General features: G+C 43.4%; 1 protein-coding gene across 2 annotated transcripts; it reads right to left on the bottom strand.

The window, feature by feature from the left end:
• Positions 1–3,296: 3,296 nt before the first annotated feature.
• On the bottom strand, positions 3,297–6,250 carry LOC113988848 (inositol 1,4,5-trisphosphate receptor-interacting protein-like 1). 2 transcript variants are annotated; one of them, XM_039384779.1, is made up of 2 exons: positions 6,056–6,250; positions 3,297–5,802 (listed from the first exon to the last, which is right to left on the bottom strand). In XM_039384779.1, the coding sequence occupies exon 2, from the start codon at positions 5,790–5,792 to the stop codon at positions 4,809–4,811; it is 984 nt and encodes a 327-aa protein (XP_039240713.1). In that variant the 5' UTR covers positions 5,793–5,802; positions 6,056–6,250; the 3' UTR covers positions 3,297–4,808. The 2 variants fall into 2 exon arrangements, with proteins under 2 accessions (XP_039240713.1, XP_039240712.1); XM_039384778.1 differs by having other exon boundaries at positions 6,086–6,250.
• Positions 6,251–19,147: the final 12,897 nt, after the last annotated feature.

The following is a 19,147-nucleotide window of genomic DNA, read 5'->3' as shown; positions in this document are numbered from 1 at the left end:
TACTACAGAAAAAGAATGTGCTCTTTTTAAGTATTGACCTCACAGTCTCTGCTGGCCAGGGTGTTATGAGTACTACGGTGATGATCTCATATAAAAAAATCTCCACTTAGCAGCAAACACCTAGCAGAAGAGGTGAGAATAGAGGAATAGAGTCCTCCTTCTAGTTCAAAATATCACAGATATTTTTAGTGAAAACCTTACTTTACCAGAGGACTGATGCTGCATAAAGCAAACTTGCTGCTCCACTGTTTTCTCTGCCCTGATCTTTCCAGTGTAAGCAATGAGATTCACAAAACAACTTCTTACATCACAGCAGGAGTGGGAAAAAGCTTGCTTTAAAATACAGCATGTTATTTCATCTCTGTGTGAGTCAAAATACCAGGAAACTTACTTTCCTGCAGAATATTTACCTGCCTTGGACAGAGTTGCAGGTTTTAAGTAAGTTTTGGAGAAAAAAATCTGCAGTCTGACATCTCCCACAGTGAAGTGCTCTAAGAGTATATTGTGAAGCATTTTGAAGGGGAACAGAGTAAAATGTGTCATCATTTAAAAAAAAAAAGTTGCTGGGAAAACTCAGCAGGAAAATGTAGAATCTATTTTGGGTGGAATGGAAAAAAAAAATACAGGAACTATGAGCAACCAGGTTTAGTGGAAGGTGTCCTTACCCATGACAAGGGTGTTAGAACTAAATGGTCTTTTGAGGCCCTTCCAACCCAAAACGTCCTACAGTTTTATGATTCTATGACTCTGTGACACAGTTGCCTACACTGTTATGGGAGGTTTGATGTCCCCAGGATTCTACGATTCCATGATACCGTTTCTAGTTAATGCCTAGGGCACAGAAGGACTAACTCTGCTCATTGATTATGGATCTCTATTCCTCTGGTGGCTGGATCCCACAGAAATTTTAGTCTAAGATACAACTAGGGACATCTGAATTGAGGCAATATGCCAACTGCCAAGGTGCCACATTAAAACCCGCTGGGGACCCGTGCAGAGGTGCTGAACATTTGATTACTGGGGAGATTTAAGCTTGTTGGGAGGTAAATGGACTCACTGGTTAGGACAGGGCTAAAATCAAGAATATAGATTGAAGTCTTCATCTGTGGATGGAATTAAGCAGGAAAATGCTGCCGTTAGCCTTGCAAAAAGTTGCTTGGGTGTCTAGACCAAAAGGAACTAGTGCAGTCAAGAGGCCAACCAAACAAAAGAGTGAGTGCCAGCATGTTCAGAGACTGTTGTGAGAGTCAGGTTGCCAGAAAGATTGTACAGCAATCTCAGATATGATGAATGAGAGATGTTTCACTCTGCCTGTCCTTTTTTCTACCTCTGAGAGTGGTGTTTTGCAAAACATCTGCCAGCACGAAAAGCGGGGTCTGTTCTCCTGTCCCCTCTGCACTTCTGCTGCTTCCCTTGTACTGTACCTACAGACACAGGAGCTTGCAGAGAGAGGATGTGACCTGGGTACAGTTTGGGACTGTACAACTGAAAAGTCCTCTGCAGGCACAAAAGCTTTGTGAGTAGAACAAAAAAATAGAAAGAACAGTTTTGCTGTGCCCTGTGTGCCGTGAGCAGAGTCAGGAATGCACAGGAGATGAAAGCTCCCTCTGCTCTCCCCAGGCTGTGTGTGAATCCAGTGCTGCAACTGGGTGGAACAATGGGCACAGTGGAACAGTGGGTGCAGAGGAGACAGTGTGTACCCCATGAGTGTTTGGAGAGGTTATACTTGCAACTAGCTCTGCTCTAATATTGGTTTGTCCAGATTAGGCTCTAAACAGATCATCACAAGTGATCAAGTTGACTCTTCTCAGATGAACAGTGGCACCAATATTCTGGGCATGTGTCGTTGTCAGGACGGATACCACACTGGGATTTCACGCAGAAAAGACTTTATTTCATACAAACATGGACAATTTATAGTCTCCTCTAGTCAGCATGTTTCACCACCATTGGTGTCCTTACTACATACACATCTTAAGACTGGCTGCTCTATAGCTTCTGCATCTCAGGGTCACTCAGCAAACAGTCCAGGCTCTGTGGCTATCACAGCTACCGCACAGCTCCGTCCTCCCTGTCCACCTTCTCATCTTTGTTGTTTACATTCCTTCAAAACTTCACAGCTGCAACCACTCAAATTCAGGGCCCAAGCTGTCTACAGCTCAATTGCCTCCCACAGACATGCTCTTCCATGGAAAAGGTAAAGTAAAATCTGTGTGTACCTTATCTGTGGACTTCTAAAAACATATAGCAACAGCTGTGGAAAAAGAATGAAAGTGGCCCACCAGGAAACCTCAACATCTCAATCCCGCAGTTGCTGAGCTTGAAAAATATCTGGTAAATGATGACGTTCAAATTGATAGAGAGTAGATTTAGAGTAGATATCAGGAAAAAATTCTTTACTGTGCGAGTGATGAGGTACCGGAACAGGTTGCCCAGAGAAGCTGTGGCTGCCCCAACCCTGGAAGTGTTCAAGGCCAGGTTGGATGGGGCTCTGAGGAACCTGGTCTTGTGGGAGGTGTCCCTGCCACAGCAGCAGGGTTGGAACTAGATGATCTTCAAGATCCCTTTCCAACCCAAACCATTCTGTGGTCCTATGATTCTGTTACGGAATACGTATAGTTCTGGTAGCTGGGTGTGCAGCTGCAGTGAGAGCTGCAGCCTGATCTGTGGGAGGCTGAAGCCCCAGGCAAGAGACATTGAACTGCTGAGGCTTTGCATAATGAAGGGCATGGGGACCTGTGGCTCCAGCGAGGTGAGGGACACTGAGAAACGTCAGGAGCCAAGGACCCCAGACTTTCCCACATTTGGACTGCTAGAATATAAAAGCCCAGGGGTTCCTTTGTTCAGAGTCCCTCCTTCGAGTCACCCAGCTCTAGATGTTATTCTGTTATTGCATCAAGATTAAAGTATTTGAAGGATCTTCACTTCTGTGACTCTGCTGTGGGAAACCTGGTGTTGAGGTGTTAGGGAAACCTGGTCTGACTGTGTGAGTGTGATGTGTGCAGGGAGCCAAGTGGGGCACCTGTGGGGTCACTGGGGCTGCTGCTGCGAAGGGACCTCGGTCCTAGTGCAGGTACTGTGGGTGTGACTCCTGAGGTGACTCCTAGATGGTCCCACAGGGAAGTTTCCTTAACAACTCCATGATTCCCCTTTTCAGTTAATTTTTCAGAATTCCACTTGAGGAAGTAGCTTAATCCCAGTGTTCTTCATGCATAGAATTAACCTAGGGGGGTTGGCAACCCTGCAAACACCTGTCAGACCTCAATGGAAAAAGGAGCCAAGGAAATGTCAATTTTTATTACAAACTTTATTTTCACATGCCATTCACGCTGCTAATGGGATAAGGCTTTCTTCTTTCTGTTTTGTTTTTAACAAAAAAACAGTGTCTCTCTCTTCTTAAAAGCAATGGCTGCTTCTTAAAGCAATAAGATTTTTCTTAATAAAGACTCAGCACATAATCTTGAAAGCCTGAGGGTGAAGTTTAACCACTTGGAAAAATGACCTTTTGTACTATTATGAGAACTAGATAGCAGGCTTTGGTGCTCAAATTTTGTTCCTCCTCTGTCACAGAAAACAATTCAAAAGCTGTTGCTCAGTGTGTTGGTTTGGGCTGGGGGAGAGTTAATTTTGAAACAGGGACAGAGCATATGTAGGACAGGTGATCCAAACTGACCAAAGGGATATTCCACATCATAGAAAGTCATACCCAGTATATAAACTGGGAGAGTTACCTAGAAGGGGGCTGATCTAGGTTTGCAAAGGGGGACCTTGCATGGGTCAGCAGTTGGTGAGCAATTGTACTGTGCATCACTTGCTTGGCTTTTTTTCTTTCCATTTTTATTATCTTTAATATTTACCATTACTACTATATTTCACTTTATTTTCAATTATTAAATTTATCTAAATTGTCAAATTATTAATTACTTAACTTATCCAAACCTGCAAGTTTTACTTTTGATTCTCATTCCCATTCCACCAGGGTGGGGGGAAGAGGGTTGATTTAGTGGCTTCGTGAACCTCAATTTCCACCTTGGGCTTAGACCACAATAGGGTATGTGGGGGAGTTGGGAGTAGACACAGACAGGAATGCTGACCCCAAATGACCAAAGGGGCATTCCTTACCATATGTCCTCATGCTCAGTATGTAAAGAAGGGGACAGAAGGAAGGAGGAGGGACATGCTGGACATGTGCTGGAAACTCAACTCAGTGGAGAGTATCCAGACTAGGAGGTTCTTGGAGTTTGTGGAAGAGAACTTCCTAGAGCAACTGTACCTCTTCTGCCAGGCAACCAGTGACAGGACGAGAGGACTTAGTCTTAAGCCGCACCAGAGTAGGTTGGACATTAGGAGGAATTTTTTCGCAGAAAGGCTGATTAGACATCGGAATAGACTGCCCAGGGAGGTGGTGGAGTCACCATCCCCAGAGGTGTTAAGGAAAGACTGGACGTGGCACTTGATTGTGTGACATCCAGGAATGGTGTTCAGTCATAGGATGGACTCAATGACCTCAGAGGTATTTTCCAACCTTTTTGATTCTGTGATTCTGAGGGGATGTTCGGAGTTGTAGCATTTGTCTTCCCATGGGCAGGCAGGTGTTCACCCATTTCCAGGGAAACTGGGCTCTGTCACCAGTAATGGTGACTTGGGAAGACAAATGCTGTGACTACAAACTTATCCCCTTCCTCTTCCTTCTCCCCTTCTCTTCCATATACTGAGCATACTGGTCTGTTGTGCTGTCCCAGCTGTGTGTGCTCCCAACTCCCCGTGCAGCCCCAGCCCAAACCAGTGCCTGGGAAAGCTGCCATTGCCTACTGGAGGACCAGGAAGGTGCCTGGGCTGCCCTGCTGCACTGCAAACATCAGCACAACACAGAGCTGCACCTCGGAGGGTCCAGTCAGCAGGAGCCTGCAGGAATGGGAGGAGGGCAGCACCCGGAGCTCCCAATCGTGCCACTGAGGCAAACTCTCCCAGGCTGATCCCACCAAATTTTGCATCCAGCAGGCAATTTCTTCCACATCTAAGTAGGAGCCTGTGCAGAGGGTGGATAGGAGGGGAGAGCTATGGTTGTTGTCAGAGGGGTGGAGAAAACAAAACATATCCCCTGTCCCTGAGCATGTGCACTCCAGCACCACACGGATATTGCAGCACCTCTCTGGCAGGTGCATCCCACCATACAGCTCCAATCTGAAAGAGTATCCGGGGGGTGGCTGCAGGACCACAACCAGCAGGTACATGATTCGGTCCTCAAAGACATTCCAGGATTCATGGATGCCATCCTTCCCAATGGCTGGGTGCATCTCTGGCATGGAAGTCTTCTTGCAAATCACTCGGCAGACACGGAGGAGGTCACGCACCAACTTCTGCACATCCCTGCACATCTCAGACAGTTCCTGCGTTGGCAATACATTGTGCACAGAAAACATCCGAACACTGGGGTGTCGTTCCTTGAGGTCCTTCTTCTCACTGTCATCCTCCTCCTCCTCGCTGCTGGAGCTGTCCTGCTCAGGGCAGCTGCGAGAGGCAAGATGCATTTGCCAGGCCACCCAGCAAATCTCAGCGAGCACGGCTGCTGCAGCAGTGTAAAAGGGCCAGCGCTGCAATTTGGGAAGCAGTGAGGCTTCTTCCAAGGGGCTGGTCAGCTTGACGTCCTGCCAAAGCCATGTCATCACCGGATGCAGAAAAACCTCATGCAGCTTCATCCACTGGGCTGTGGCCACACTGACTATAAGATCATGCATCTTTCCGAGCAGGATGGCCACCACAGCCAGGAGGAGTGTGATTGCCACTGCCATTTGTGAAGGACTGAAAAAAATTATGAACATTATAACTGGTTAGAAACAACTCTGTCTGTGTGGGAGGGGGCAGATAGGGTTCTGCCAAGGTGGAGTGGTGCACTGCCCCCCCCATAATCCATCCTTCTTGAGAGTTTCTTGTGCAGCAGTCAGTCACTGACACACCAAGAGCACTACCCCACACCACACCCCCTGGAGCCCGTAACCCAGCCCCAGAATGGTTGGCACACTGAAAGCCCCACCAGAGCTAATAAAATCAAGACCATGTGGCCTTCACATTGGCATGGCCCTACTGTTCTTGGACTTCTGGTAGCTGATTCTATGATGGATCTAAAGTGGTAGCTGTAATTCTCTCTCTCTCTTTCTTTACTTCTTCCACTTTTCTTAATTTCCTTTTCTTGATACTTGGGTAACTTAAACCTGGATGGATTGGAATTTGCTAAGTCAGTGCTTTGTGAAATGCTTTAGGTTGACTTAATGTTTGTTTTAAACTTTTGCCAAGTTCCCTTACTTGGCAAAGTTTGCCAATAAAAGTGTGCTATTTTGACTCCTTGAAAAGAGTCGTAGCGTTTTTCCTGTGTGTGCCCTCAAGGTATAAAAGAACCGAAGGACACTTTAATAAATCCGTCCAGTGGGTTTTGGGGCCTTGTATCTTTTTGACACAAAACCCCTTCAATGAGCTCATGAGAAGAGCCTGGGGTCTCACACCATGGCCTGGAGGACATAAGAGAAAAGTTTGCTCAGTGGCTTGGGGTGGGAGGGAGCACGGGCATCGAGGCTTGAAGGGAAGGCAGCGCCTGGCTGCAGACAGCACAGGGCCCATCCTGCCCCAGCCCGGAGCCTCCTTGTCAGTCCCTGGCTGGGCTGTGCCCCGGCAAAAGGCAAGAGACACCCGAGCAGAGCCTCCCGAGACCCCAACCCTGCCACATCACAGCATCCCATGGAGCCAGGGGCACCTGGCCCATCCCCAAAGCCTCTGTGGCATTGCTGGAAGCCCCTGAGATCTTCTGCCCCCAGGCCTGAGAGCGGTACTGTGCCCTGCCCTGAGGTGTTCAGCCCCCACTCAGTGTTAGAAACCCCCCTGGGCAGCACTATCCATCCCAGCCTTCCCCTTGCTTCTGCACTCACTGATTGCCAAAGTCCAACTGCCCTGGGGCTGCCCGCTGTTGTCCTTAGGGACAGCTCCCATTGTGACCTGTCCTCCGTGATGTCACAGCCACCAGGGACACATCAGCTGGCCGACAAGCCCCAGCCTTCATCCCCACTCCCCTGCTCAGTCAGTTCTGGGCATTACCACCACAAGTGTACCCTCTCCTGGATTAGGAGCTGGCTGGAGGGTTGGGCCCAGAGAGTGCTGGTGAATGGAGCTGCATCCAGCTGGCAGCCGGTCACCAGTGGTGTTCCCCAGGGGTCTGTGTTGGGTCCAGTCCTGTTTAACATCTTTATTGATGATTTAGATGAGGGGATTGAGTCCCTCATCAGCAAATTTGCTGATGACACCAAATTGGGAGGGAGTGTTGACCTGCTGGAAGGCAGGAGGGCTCTGCAGAGGGAACTGGATAGACTTGAGAGATGGGCTGATTCCAATGGGATGAAGTTCAATAAAGCCAAGTGCCGGGTCCTGCACTTTGGCCACAACAACCCCCTGCAGCGCTACAGGTTGGGCACAGAGTGGCTGGAAAGCAGCCAGGCAGAAAGGGACCTGGGGGTACTAATTGACAGGAAGCTCAACATGAGCCAACAGTGTGCCCAGGTGGCCAAGAAGGCCAATGGGATCTTGTCCTGTATTAAAAATAGCGTGGCCAGCAGGAGCAGGGAAGTGATCCTTCCCCTGTACTCTGCGTTGGGGAGGCCACACCTTGAGTATTGTGTTCAGTTCTGGGCCCCTCAGTTCAGAAAGGATATTGAGGTGCTGGAGCGGGTCTAGAGAAGAGCAACAAGGCTGGTGAAGGGACTGGAGCATAAGTCCTATGGGGAGAGGCTGAGGGAGCTGGGGTTGTTTAGCCTGGAGAAGAGGAGGCTCAGAGGTGACCTCATCACCGTCCATAACTACCTGAAGGGAAGTTCTAGCCAGGTGGGGGTTGGTCTCTTCTCTCAGGCACTCAGCAATAGGACAAGGGGGCACGGGCTTAAGCTCCGCCAGGGGAAATTTAAGTTGGATATCAGGAGAAAATTCTTTACAGAGAGAGTAATCAGGCAGTGGAATGGGCTGCCCAGAGAGGTGGTGGATTCACCATCCCTGGAGATTTTTAAACGCAGATTGGACGTGGCACTGAGTGCCATGATCTAGTAAATGGACTGGATTTGGACCAAGGGTTGGACTCGATGATCTCGGAGGTCTTTTCCAACCCAATCGATTCTATGATTCTATGATTCTAAGTACAAAGCCAGCAGCAGGAGCAAGCTCCCATGGGCTCTCCTGACAAAGTGTCCAGCCCAAGCCACACTGATGTCCATCTGCTGCCTTGTCTGTTCCCCATGAAAGGGCAAGAGACACCTGAGCAGAGTCTCCTGAGGCCCCATCCCAGCACTGCCAAGGCCACCACTAAACCATATCCCTTAGTGGCACATTTACATAACTTTTAAATGCCCTCAGGAATGGTGACTCCACCACTGCCCTGGGCAGCCTATTCCAGTGATTGACCTGCCTTTCAGTGAAGGGTTTTCCTTATAGCCAACCTAAAACTCACCTTGTGCAACCTGAGGCTGTTTTCTTTTGTCCTGTTGTGTGAGCAGTACCACTTCTCTCAAATAGTCCATCGGAGCCTTAAGGTCTGCACAGCAGTATGACAAGAAAGAATCATTTTACTACACCTCTGCAGCCCAGATTTCTGGACAAGTGTGGTGACAGCAATGAGGCTTAAACACTGCTGCTAAGATAGACCTTAGACGTCATTTCCTTGCTCGGGTTTTGCTCACATATAATTCTTGAAAGATTTGGTCCCAAAACATTAAGGGTAATCCAGTCTTCTTTTCTATGGGGAAAAACTTTCAAAGCACCATGAAAGGACAGGCCTGGAAATGTGTGGATATGGTCAGTCTGAATGTGGGTAGCTGATTTTGGATTTAGCTTGCCCACTCTTTAAATAAACACCATAATTTAGGTTGATAGTGAAGTTAGCAGGGATGGGGGAAGAGTAAAAGATCCAATTTCGGTGAATATGGAATCTCTCTTGGAATAAGTGTCCCGTAATATTTCACAAACTGAAGGTCTGAGTAGTCATTGCAGCACTGGGAGTTGTGTAGTTTAGCTAGTCTCAATAAGGTCTGGGGCCCTACGTGTATACAAGCAGGATACTTGAGCATTTGGACTACAGACACAAATCTTCTTTTTTATGAGGTGTCACATTCATTCTTCTGTCTGGGAATCCTTACCAGGAATTTAAAAGGTCTTTTCTGAAAAGAGCTCTATAAAACTTTTTGATTTTCTTAAGGAAGGTAAAGAAATGTATCAGGCATTGCACACTACATAATTCAAGGCTGTCAACTGGACAGTTCAGTCAACCAAATCTTCACTGCCTTTAGAGTCTGAAAGAAGAAATTTGGTGAAAAAGAAAATAAAAATTCATGAGTGTCTGTTTTCTTCTGGCGGGCATTTTCTTTCACTTATCTAATTTCAGTTATCTTTATAAAAGCATCTCCTGCATCTTTAATGATTTTTTCCCAAATCAGATTAACCTAGCACAGTGTTTAATAATGAATTCCACTCAGCATGCCAGTAGAACAGAAAAGTTCTTTTGTCTGATCTTAGATAAGTTCTCTAATAGGTAAAAATGAGATCCACAGGGCAGAATACGCTAATACATTATGAAAAGAGTTTATTAGAATTTCTGAAAGGTATTTGACTTATAGCACATTTAATGCAGTTTCATGATTATCAGCCCTTTTCAGCTTATTGCATTAGAAATGCATGAGGGGCTGAGGAAAACATTTGCAAAACATTTTTGCATCTTAACAGACTGTTCCCATTAAACTGTTACTGTACTTTAGCTTTGTGCTTTGCTATCAAGTTTACTAGAACTGCAAAATATTTAGGTACAAACCCTAAACCCCGTATTAAACTCTTTTAGTTCTGTGAGGAAGTTCTGTTTGCTGGGTGACATCGATCTTTCATTTCATTCATTCAGCCATGGCCAGGCTTCGTGAATGAAGATTTGGGAAGGGCTCTACCCACATTTGCTACAAGTGTGCTGGTGGGTAAAAAGGCCAATACGAGACAGGTATGTCCGGTGGCAAAAGGCACAGCAGAAAGACTCCTTAGGTGGTAAATTCTGCAGAGCAAGATTCTTTCTGCGTTGTCTTTTCTCCTCAAGGGTGATCCTGCGTGCTTTCTCAAAGGCATCAGCAGCGTTATAGATGGTGTGTCTCCAGGTCTCCTGATTGGAGGCCAGAGTAGACCAGTTATGTTGATCAATATGGCCAGGGCTGAGATGTTTCAGGGATTCCTTGAATCTTCTTTTCAGGGTTCCTCTCATGCGGCAGCCAGTGGCAAGTTCACCATAAAGCAAGACCTTAGGGAGGCGGAGGTCCTTCATCCTTGAGACATCAATCTTTATAGCAGTCTGAAACAAACCCCTGAAACTTCTGGATTTTAATTCAGTCCTGTCCTGTTCAGTGACTTTTTTTGTCTGTTTCAATGGAAGAATACATATGATACGAGTCCCCCGGGAACTTTGTCTTGTCAGTAATAAATTAATCTGTGGCATCTGCTTTGTTGATGTGAGGGATAAATACCCAGCCTTATGACTGAAACTTATGTAAATCACAGCAAACATAAGAAGGTATATGACTAAGAGTGAGATTGATGTCACCTAAAATTAGACATGTAGTTATTTGTTATGATTGCTTTATGTCTCACTTTGTTACCTTTCTCTAAAATGCAAATTCTAAACAGGAATGGAAGAGATCTAAACTTAGGTACAGTTTTAATATGGTAGATTGCAAACACTGAGAACGTTTGGATGAACTTTTAGTTGTGAACATTCCAAAACAAAGGGGGTCTTGAGCTTTGTAGTTGTGCTACTCTGGGTTGTTGTTTAAGGCTCCTTGGGAATTGTAAAAATATTTCTCAGTATAGGACAGCTGAGCCCCTGATGAGCTAACTTTCTGCAGTGCTTGGATAAACATGAATTTAGATGCCATATGACAGTCAAATGTGTTTATCAATACATATTGATGTAGAGATATGTAAACGTATGTCTGTAATTGTTCAGAGGCCTGAATAAATAGAGGAATAAATTTAATTAGGCATTGTGATGTCTTTCTTACGTTGTTAATGATAAAAGTACTGGAGTTTCCTCTTGCAATCTATATAACTGCAGGATCAGGAACAGCAAAAAGCATTTGACTGCTGCCTTTTGCACTGACAGCCATTCTCTGCCTCTCCTGGTGCCCTGCAGAAAAACTGAGTTTCATGAAGTCCTCGAGAAAACAGACCCAGTCTGAGGAAATCATGCTGAATAAAGCAAGACTCAAAAGTTTACGTGGTCCTGCAGATGTGCAAAAAACCTGTCAGAAAAATAACATATTGCCCTCATTAGAGACAAAGATGGACTAAGAACTGTGTTTCTGAGGGTGTTTAATAATTAGAGGAGGACTTTAAGTCGTACTGAATGGGAGGAATTATCCTAGATATCATTAGATTAGATATCCTAGACTAAATATCATTATCTAAAAGTCCATGCAATTAAACAGCATGAACTGAGATTTCTTGAGACCAACATAACCTCAAGTGGTGACTTCTCCCTTCTGATATTTTTGGATTAAAGACACATGCCTTCTCCAGTGTTTTTCCACTCTAGCAACTAACTTCAGACATATATATAAGCCATCATACTTGTCTGAATTTATTTTTTCATGTGCTGCAAATCTTTTAGTAAAGAAAACATTCATCTTGATAAAAAGCCACATAGATCCTGGAATAACATAGTTTTTCTTACAAAATTCCGAATGGGCAGAAGTTCTTGCCAAAGCAGAGCTCTGAAAGACTTGTTCACATCTGTGTCCAGATTAAATTCAAATGGCAAAGCCATTGGGGACCAATTCATAGCAGATGACAGAGAGGAAAGAAACGGGGAAAATAAATTTAGAACTGACATTTTCCTTAATGACTGTTTCTTTGAACTTCTTTTAGAAACAGCTCGTTCTACTGCCAGGGGCTGCTCTTTTCCAGGGTCTCTTGTAAAAGTCAGCTGAATTTTGCAGCTGTTTTCAAGCACTAAAACCACGGGGCCTAAATATATAGACATACATTGATGTACCTCCTCATAAATTATAATGATGAACAAATAATTCTAATGACTCTACTCGCCTTCTCCCGGTAGGTATTTGGGTTCACTTCGAAGATAACACATGTTCTTATTTTTTATTTTTTTTTGCTAACCTGGAGTATTTTTTCCTAATAATGTTTGCTGCAGAATCACCTATTCCTACATAGTAGCTACAGGAAGTTTCTGTAAAAACTTTTCTCTATCCAGTGACATTTGGCCGTCTCAGTCAACTTTTTATGCTCCATCCCACCCATGTTATTGTAGCACATCAGTCAAAATTTTCACATTTACTCTCTTATACTTGGGTCTTTTATAATAACAATCTATATTCTAAGGTGTACAATGATACAGCAATTTTTGGACTTTTTATTCCAAAAAGTATAGAAAAAGGGTTTGCAGGAAAATGACGGTTTCATGGTGAAAGGCTGAATGCTTATCACTGTGGATGCATAAAAACCTTGGAATAAAATGAAATTCCATTGCTCATCCCAGACCAGTATAGCCTCTTATCCTTCTGTAAACAGAGCTTTACTAAGGTATCCTATTTATCTGTGTTGGAGCACAGAAACTGTAACCCGGGATTCTTGCCTCACCTGAGAACCATGAGGAGACACCTTTCCCAAATCATTCACTATGGAAAGTGAGTGCTTAAGCACTTCCTACATGCCATCTTCTTTACCCTGGAACAATCCTTCAGCTTTGGTACTGGGCTTTCCAGCAGTGTCTTCTCTAAGAAAACAATTAATAAACTGGGGGATTGAACAAACTGAGTGTCAGACCCATTGGCATTTGCTAACGAGAGAGAGCTGTGTTCTACAACCTGCTCAGGGATTTTCCAAGTGCTCTATTGACCTCAGTTGTTTTTCTCTCAAGCAGAGAAAGACAGAATGTGTTTACCCCTGATAACCAGGGCAAGAACGAGCCCTTTGAGGTTCACTTGAGCCCTTTGAGGGCTGCCAGTGTCAGTGGTTCCATTTTTACCTTTCCAACCTGGCATCACTGAGGTGCGTCAGCAGATCAGGGCACGATTAAGGGAAGCTCACACTTCTGTGTCTTCCTATGAAACTGCTCTTAGACACGAGAACTGAAAGATTGGTCTTGTGCCATCTCAATTAGGAATAAGGAACAAAACAGACTCCCAGGCTCATGTCAAGTGTAATAGTTTGTATGAAACTCACCCAAAGCATATGAACCCAATTGAAAATCTCAAGTGCAAATCACAGCAGAACAGCTCTCTGTATTGCAGTTTGCCTCCCTGACTGTCTCTTGGTAATATTATGAAAATAACTTTTCCGTCACGTTGGTATGTCCATTTTGGAGTTTGAATCCTGTGGGCCACAGGATTGCCTGACAGTGGTCTCATAGAGACTAAAGTGAGAAAATCAGATGGCTTCTATTTGCAGGAAAGATTGAGATTTTGAAAGCTTCAAAAGCTCAGTAGGGAAATGAGTTACAGGAAAATATTTGAAGCCTGGAAAGATCTGAATTAGCTGACAAGGGATTTTTTTGCTGTGATTTGATTTGAACGATCTCATCTGGCTTCTTATTCCAAACCCATAGTGACTCTTTAATACACTACCCATAACCCTTTTTTTCAGCAAAACCATTAGCTCAGCTGCATGATTACAGTGCCTGACCCACACTCTGATTTTCCAATCACAAATACAGCTGCTGGATTTTGGCTTAAAAAGGGGCAGTGTAGAAAATGTCAGTACTGGGAACTGAACTCAGACTTTGTTCCACTAAGTAGTTGTTAGAAAACTGGACCAAAATGGAATAGTTTTTGTAAGGATTACTTTTTAGTTTTTTTCCTGCACTGTTTGGTTTGCACGTACTCAGCAATAGGTACTTCTGAAAGACTGTAAAAGGTATGACTTAAAAACTGTTTTAAACCAATGACTGTGCACTGTTAAGTTGGAGCAGACTTTTGTTCAGGACTCTTCTGTACATAAACTTGGATTTTTTCCTGCTGGGCTCTGTCAGAATTGTGCATCTTGGGCTTTTCATCTGAACAGATAAAATTAGATTTTTTTTCTACATAGAGGCACATTTTGAACAAGAGAGTCCCTTTTTTTGATTAGGATCTTCTTTGAAGTAGCTTGTGTTGAATGTCCCTGAGGCTGAGAAAGGTATTGAACTTCCTCTCCCATGTCTCAGGGGAATATTTTATACAGTCATGGAATTGATACTGTTGGAAATGATCTCTTAGATTCACAACTTCAGTCATTAACACAACACCACCGCGTTCACCTCTAAACCATGTCCCCAAGTGCCACATACACATATTTTTTGAACACTTCCAGGGATGCTGACTCCACCACTTCCCTGGGCAGCTTGTTCCAATGCTTAAACACCTTTTCGGTGGAGAAATTTTCCCTAATAACCAAGCTAAACCACCACTAGCACAGCTAAAGATCATTTCCTCTGGTCCTGCCAGTTGTTAAGTGGGAGAAGAGAACGACCTCCACCTGGCCACAACCTCCTTTCAGGGAGTTAAGGAGAGTGAGAGGGTCCCCCCTGAGCCTCCTTTTCTCCAGGCTGAATCTCCCCAGCTCCCTCAGCTGCTCCTGGTGCTCCAGACCTTTCCCGGACTCTGCTGTCCTTCTCTGGACATGCTCCAGCACCTCAATGTCTGTGTTGTTGCCCTCCTTTCCTTCTCAGCACACCCTGCTGTGCTCCCTCCTGAGGGGAAGGAGGCAGCCATGGACAATCCCTGGGGGAGTCTGGGGTGAAAGGGCAGGAAATCCAGAGCGGGGCTGACCGGCCTGTTTCCCTGAAGGAATGACATTGCATGCCACAGGGTGACACTGGTGAGGGGAGCGTGAGGAAGGAGGTGATGGTCTCTCTGTCACCCCAACCCTTCAGGGAGAAGCCCTGTGAAGGGTAGCAGAGTCGCTCCTGGCACTGACTGACTCCTGGGATGGACTGACTGACCCTGGGCACCAGGGAAACACACAGTCCATGATCCCAACCGAATGGACAGGGGTATGGGCTTTTAACTGATTGCCTTGGAGAAACACCCCATGTAAGACAAAGCTCTTTATCTGACCACATCTCTAAAATTTTGACCTTAGCGATGGCTAGGTCGAGAATTTTAGTGGATTTTATAAATCCAGTTGGATTCATGCAGAAGACTGATGTGGATTTACTCAACTCTGGAAATACATGCAGGCAGTTCTAGGAAGGATTTCCGGGGACAGTGTCATGTGCCTGAAGAAATTCAGAATCTAGAATAATGCTCTTAAGTGCCAGAGTTGTGCTTAAGATCCATTTTTTATGTATCTAGACCCTTTTCTGGTTCTGGACATTCTTGATTTCTGGTTTCCTTCTCTTTTCTCTGTCCTTTCCGTGATCTAATTGGGCTGTATTACCACTTTTGTCCTGCTTCCATACTAGATACTTGAAATCACTTTTCAATTCATTTTTCTTTTGGCTACTTGCAACCATTTTAAGTTCCTTGATGCAAGTTTCTGAGATTTTTGTAAATGATATAGTTTGTTGTTCTGCAAAGTACAAAGAAGTGGCCTGTACTTTTTTTTTAGGGGGGGAAAGGTGTCACTTTGTTTGCTTTTCCTAGTGTAGCCTGAAATACTATTTATTTATGACCACTGAGATTCCTCTAGGATGAGAAGGGCTGTAGTTTTGATCATATCAAGTTTGAGAGTCATAAAGAGAAGATCCATTTCTCATTTTATCAGGAGGCTTAACGTAGCCTGAAGGAAGAAAGAGGGCATGTGCATAAAGAGACAAAGAAATTCTTGTAGTTTTATATTCTAGATTTCCTTTGTTGTGCCTTGGCATTGTATGAGAAAAGAACATAAAATAAGTTTTGCAACCTGAAATATTTCTTTATGCCCAGCTAGGTTTTATCTTAATTCCAAAACCACATTGCTTGAAAGGTCAGTGTCTGCTGGCTACCAAGTTAGGCTTTCATCCATATCCATTTTAATGTTGTAAAGGGAAACAAGAAAAAATATTCTTTTTATTATATACTACAAGACAAAATATTCTGTTTGGGGGATAGATGAGGCAAGACCACAAATACCTGAGGGAAGAAGATCTGTCTTTCCCAGGACAACCAGTTGATGTACTTTCATCTGGCAGTAGGACATGCCATAATTCCATCAGTGGTACAGAAAGTGATATTGCCATTTAATCAAGAAAGTAACACTCTCAACCTTAATCCGTGGTTATCCTTGTGCCCTCTTATCTCCGTGCTTGTGGAGAGAACAGCACAGATGAAATGGCAAAGTCACTGAAATTATCTTGGTCCAAATTCTATAGGCCTGATAATGAGAACTTAAATTTGTTATCTACACTGGAGCTTAAGTAGTTCATACCTTGCTGTAATCCGTAGGAAATTGTGACTGATATTCAGCTCAAGATTGTAGCCACTTAAATGTCAATACCTACACTGTAAGGTAGATGTCTAAGTTCCTTTTATTGTCAGTGAGATTTAGAGAATTATATTAATGAATTTTTAGAGGTGTTCCTCTTACCCTGAATTCACACACACTTTTGTCATCTGAATAGCTCCCTGGACTCCAGACTTGCTGAACTCCTACCAGATCCCTACTGACTCATGGGAGTTTGGACACACAGCCCCTTTGTAAATATTTGTGTTTTGCTTCTAACTTGAAATAAAATAGTTTTTCATATCCTCCAAACACAATCTTTTCCTTATAGAACATTTCAGACTGTTGTATCATCAGTTATTAAGTACTGCTTAGGAAATGTTAAAAGAAGAAAGAAAAATGAAAGATTGAATGAATGAAAGTGGGAATGATCAAGAAAGAGGAAAAATAATCTTCACTGATGAGAAAATTCACTTCTGTTACTTTGTTTTTATTTTAGGAAGGATTAATTGCAAGGGATTACAGATTCTCCACATTGCCAAAATTCTCAACTACTTACTTTTAACAACTGAAAGATGGAAGAAACATAAATCTTTTTTGAAATATGTAGGGGCAAGGGTCTACTTTCACACTTGTCTTCTAAACAGATTGCAAGGAGGTGTATCCTCAAAAGGGTTAAACTGATTGTCAAGTATAAGCCCAGTACAAGTCCTTTCCTCACACTTTGTTCTCTGAAATAATCCTATTAAAATAAGAAAATTTATTACATACCTATTGTCACAGATTTTATCAATATTGAAACCTCTTAAACATAATATGTAATGAAATAAACCCTGCTCAACAATGTGGTAAAATATAATAGACATCAAAACAGCTAAAAGCCCTCCTAAATCAGTGTAGTAGCTCTGCAGCAATTTCTTGAACAGAAGGTGAAAATCCCCTCAATATTTGATAAATGAAGGAAAATGTATAGAAGCAGATTTATAGGACACCACATTTGCACTCTTAAAAGACCTTCATTATGTCATTAACACCAGAGTGATAAAAAGCACTTCCATCATTCATCAGCCTCACTGTGTCTGTTCTGCTGTTAAACAGATGGAATAATCCCCAATCCAAATTCCCAAAACTTTTAGAGTACACTTAGTTTCATTTTCTTGCCCTAGGCCAATCCATTTAACAACCCATCATAGCCAGGTCGGCCAAGTCTTCAAGTTGAACATTATGAATAAGAAGCAGATTGAAAGTGACCTTTATTCTCTCCCCTCCTTCTTCTATCACAGCCTGGCATTTAACGTCTGTCAGAATGTAAAGACCAAGTTTTTATTCTTTTCGAGGACATTCAGGAATTTTCTAGCATTGGTAAATTAAAAAAAAAAAACAACAACCAACCAAAAAACGCTTCTATTTCGTGATTAATTCTTTCATTATTTCCATGGTTTATAATGTGTTGATTACTGACATTTAGTAAACACACATTTTCTTAGAGTTGCCTGTCAATGCTGCCAAGCATTGCTCGAGCCATTCTTTCAGTCATTTCAGTAGCTGTAGTGCTTCTGTCTGCAAGTCCCAACCTCTGTCAAGAATACATTTTGTAAGGTAACATGTACAACAAGAAGATACTTTCCAAAGAAGGAAGCTTGAGTTAAAAAAGAAACCTCAAACACATCAAAAGGTGAAGGTCCAGTTTTTCTTCTGCTTTTAAATACCTGTTTGCTTCTTTATTCACAGCTGCTCCTCAGCACTGCCTAATGACACATTTTTATCCTTCAGGTGCTGAGTTTCTGTCAGCTCTCATTTAACAAGCTGAGTTTAGATACCACCTAAAATTGAGAATATCCAGGTTATTTCCCCTCCCCATTCTCTGCTTCTGTTTCAGGCATAGCTACCTAAGCAAATGATATGGCTAAGTGCAAAAAACTCCTAAAAAACCCAAAATGATCATGAGAAAGTTAATGGTAGATGAAAAAAACACAGTAAAGAGGGAGAGAGCAGAATATCTACCTGCCTTAGGGACCTGTCTTTGTGACAGTCTTTAGGAGGAATGGGTTCTGAACAAAGAAAGAGCAGTCACCCAAACCATGCTGCACTTTCCAGCCTCAGCTCTGTGGGTGGTTAAACAACAGATGATCTTGGATATCTGGTTGAATAAGAAAGGCATCTCTTGTAGTGTATTGTCATCCTCCCTTTGCTCTTGTCTCTTCCAGCAGCCTTAGATGCCCCATTCAGCTGATTTTGGATTGAATCAACTGCTCCTTGTCATTTTATGGGAAGCCTTGCAAGCTAGCACAGAATACCTGAACATGAAGTGCTGTGGTAAAGTGTTTTTTTACACAGTAAATCAAATATTTATCTAGCAACCAAGACCTGCTCTCCCAATCAACAATTTACTAGGTCTTTATGCATCTCATATTGATTATTTCTTTATCTTTTCCCAAATGGGCAGAGAAACACAGGGCTGATGGACTGGAGGAGAGTTGACTGTTCATCCTGTATTCTATGGTAAACATTGCACTTGAAATGGCTGATTAGTAAGATGTTCATTAATGATACAGATGAATTTTCATCTTGTGGCTGGAATAACAATAAGACATTAAAATTCTTAGAGACTTGTAGGTCTTTCTGATGGACAGATATCCCTTGCTGCCTTTTTTCTTTAGGGAGATTTTTTTATCTTCTGTTTCAGGGGACTTGATTTTCTGTTGATTTATGTCTATTTTAGGGTCCCTTA

Source organism: Pipra filicauda, unplaced genomic scaffold (genome assembly GCF_003945595.2).
Source record: "Pipra filicauda isolate LSUMZ 115617 unplaced genomic scaffold, ASM394559v2 scaffold374_size705526_pilon, whole genome shotgun sequence".
In the NCBI taxonomy this organism is placed as follows: Eukaryota; Metazoa; Chordata; class Aves; order Passeriformes; family Pipridae; genus Pipra; species Pipra filicauda.
The sequence above is the reverse complement of the archived record's forward strand: the minus strand, read 5'-3'. Positions and strand labels throughout refer to the sequence as shown.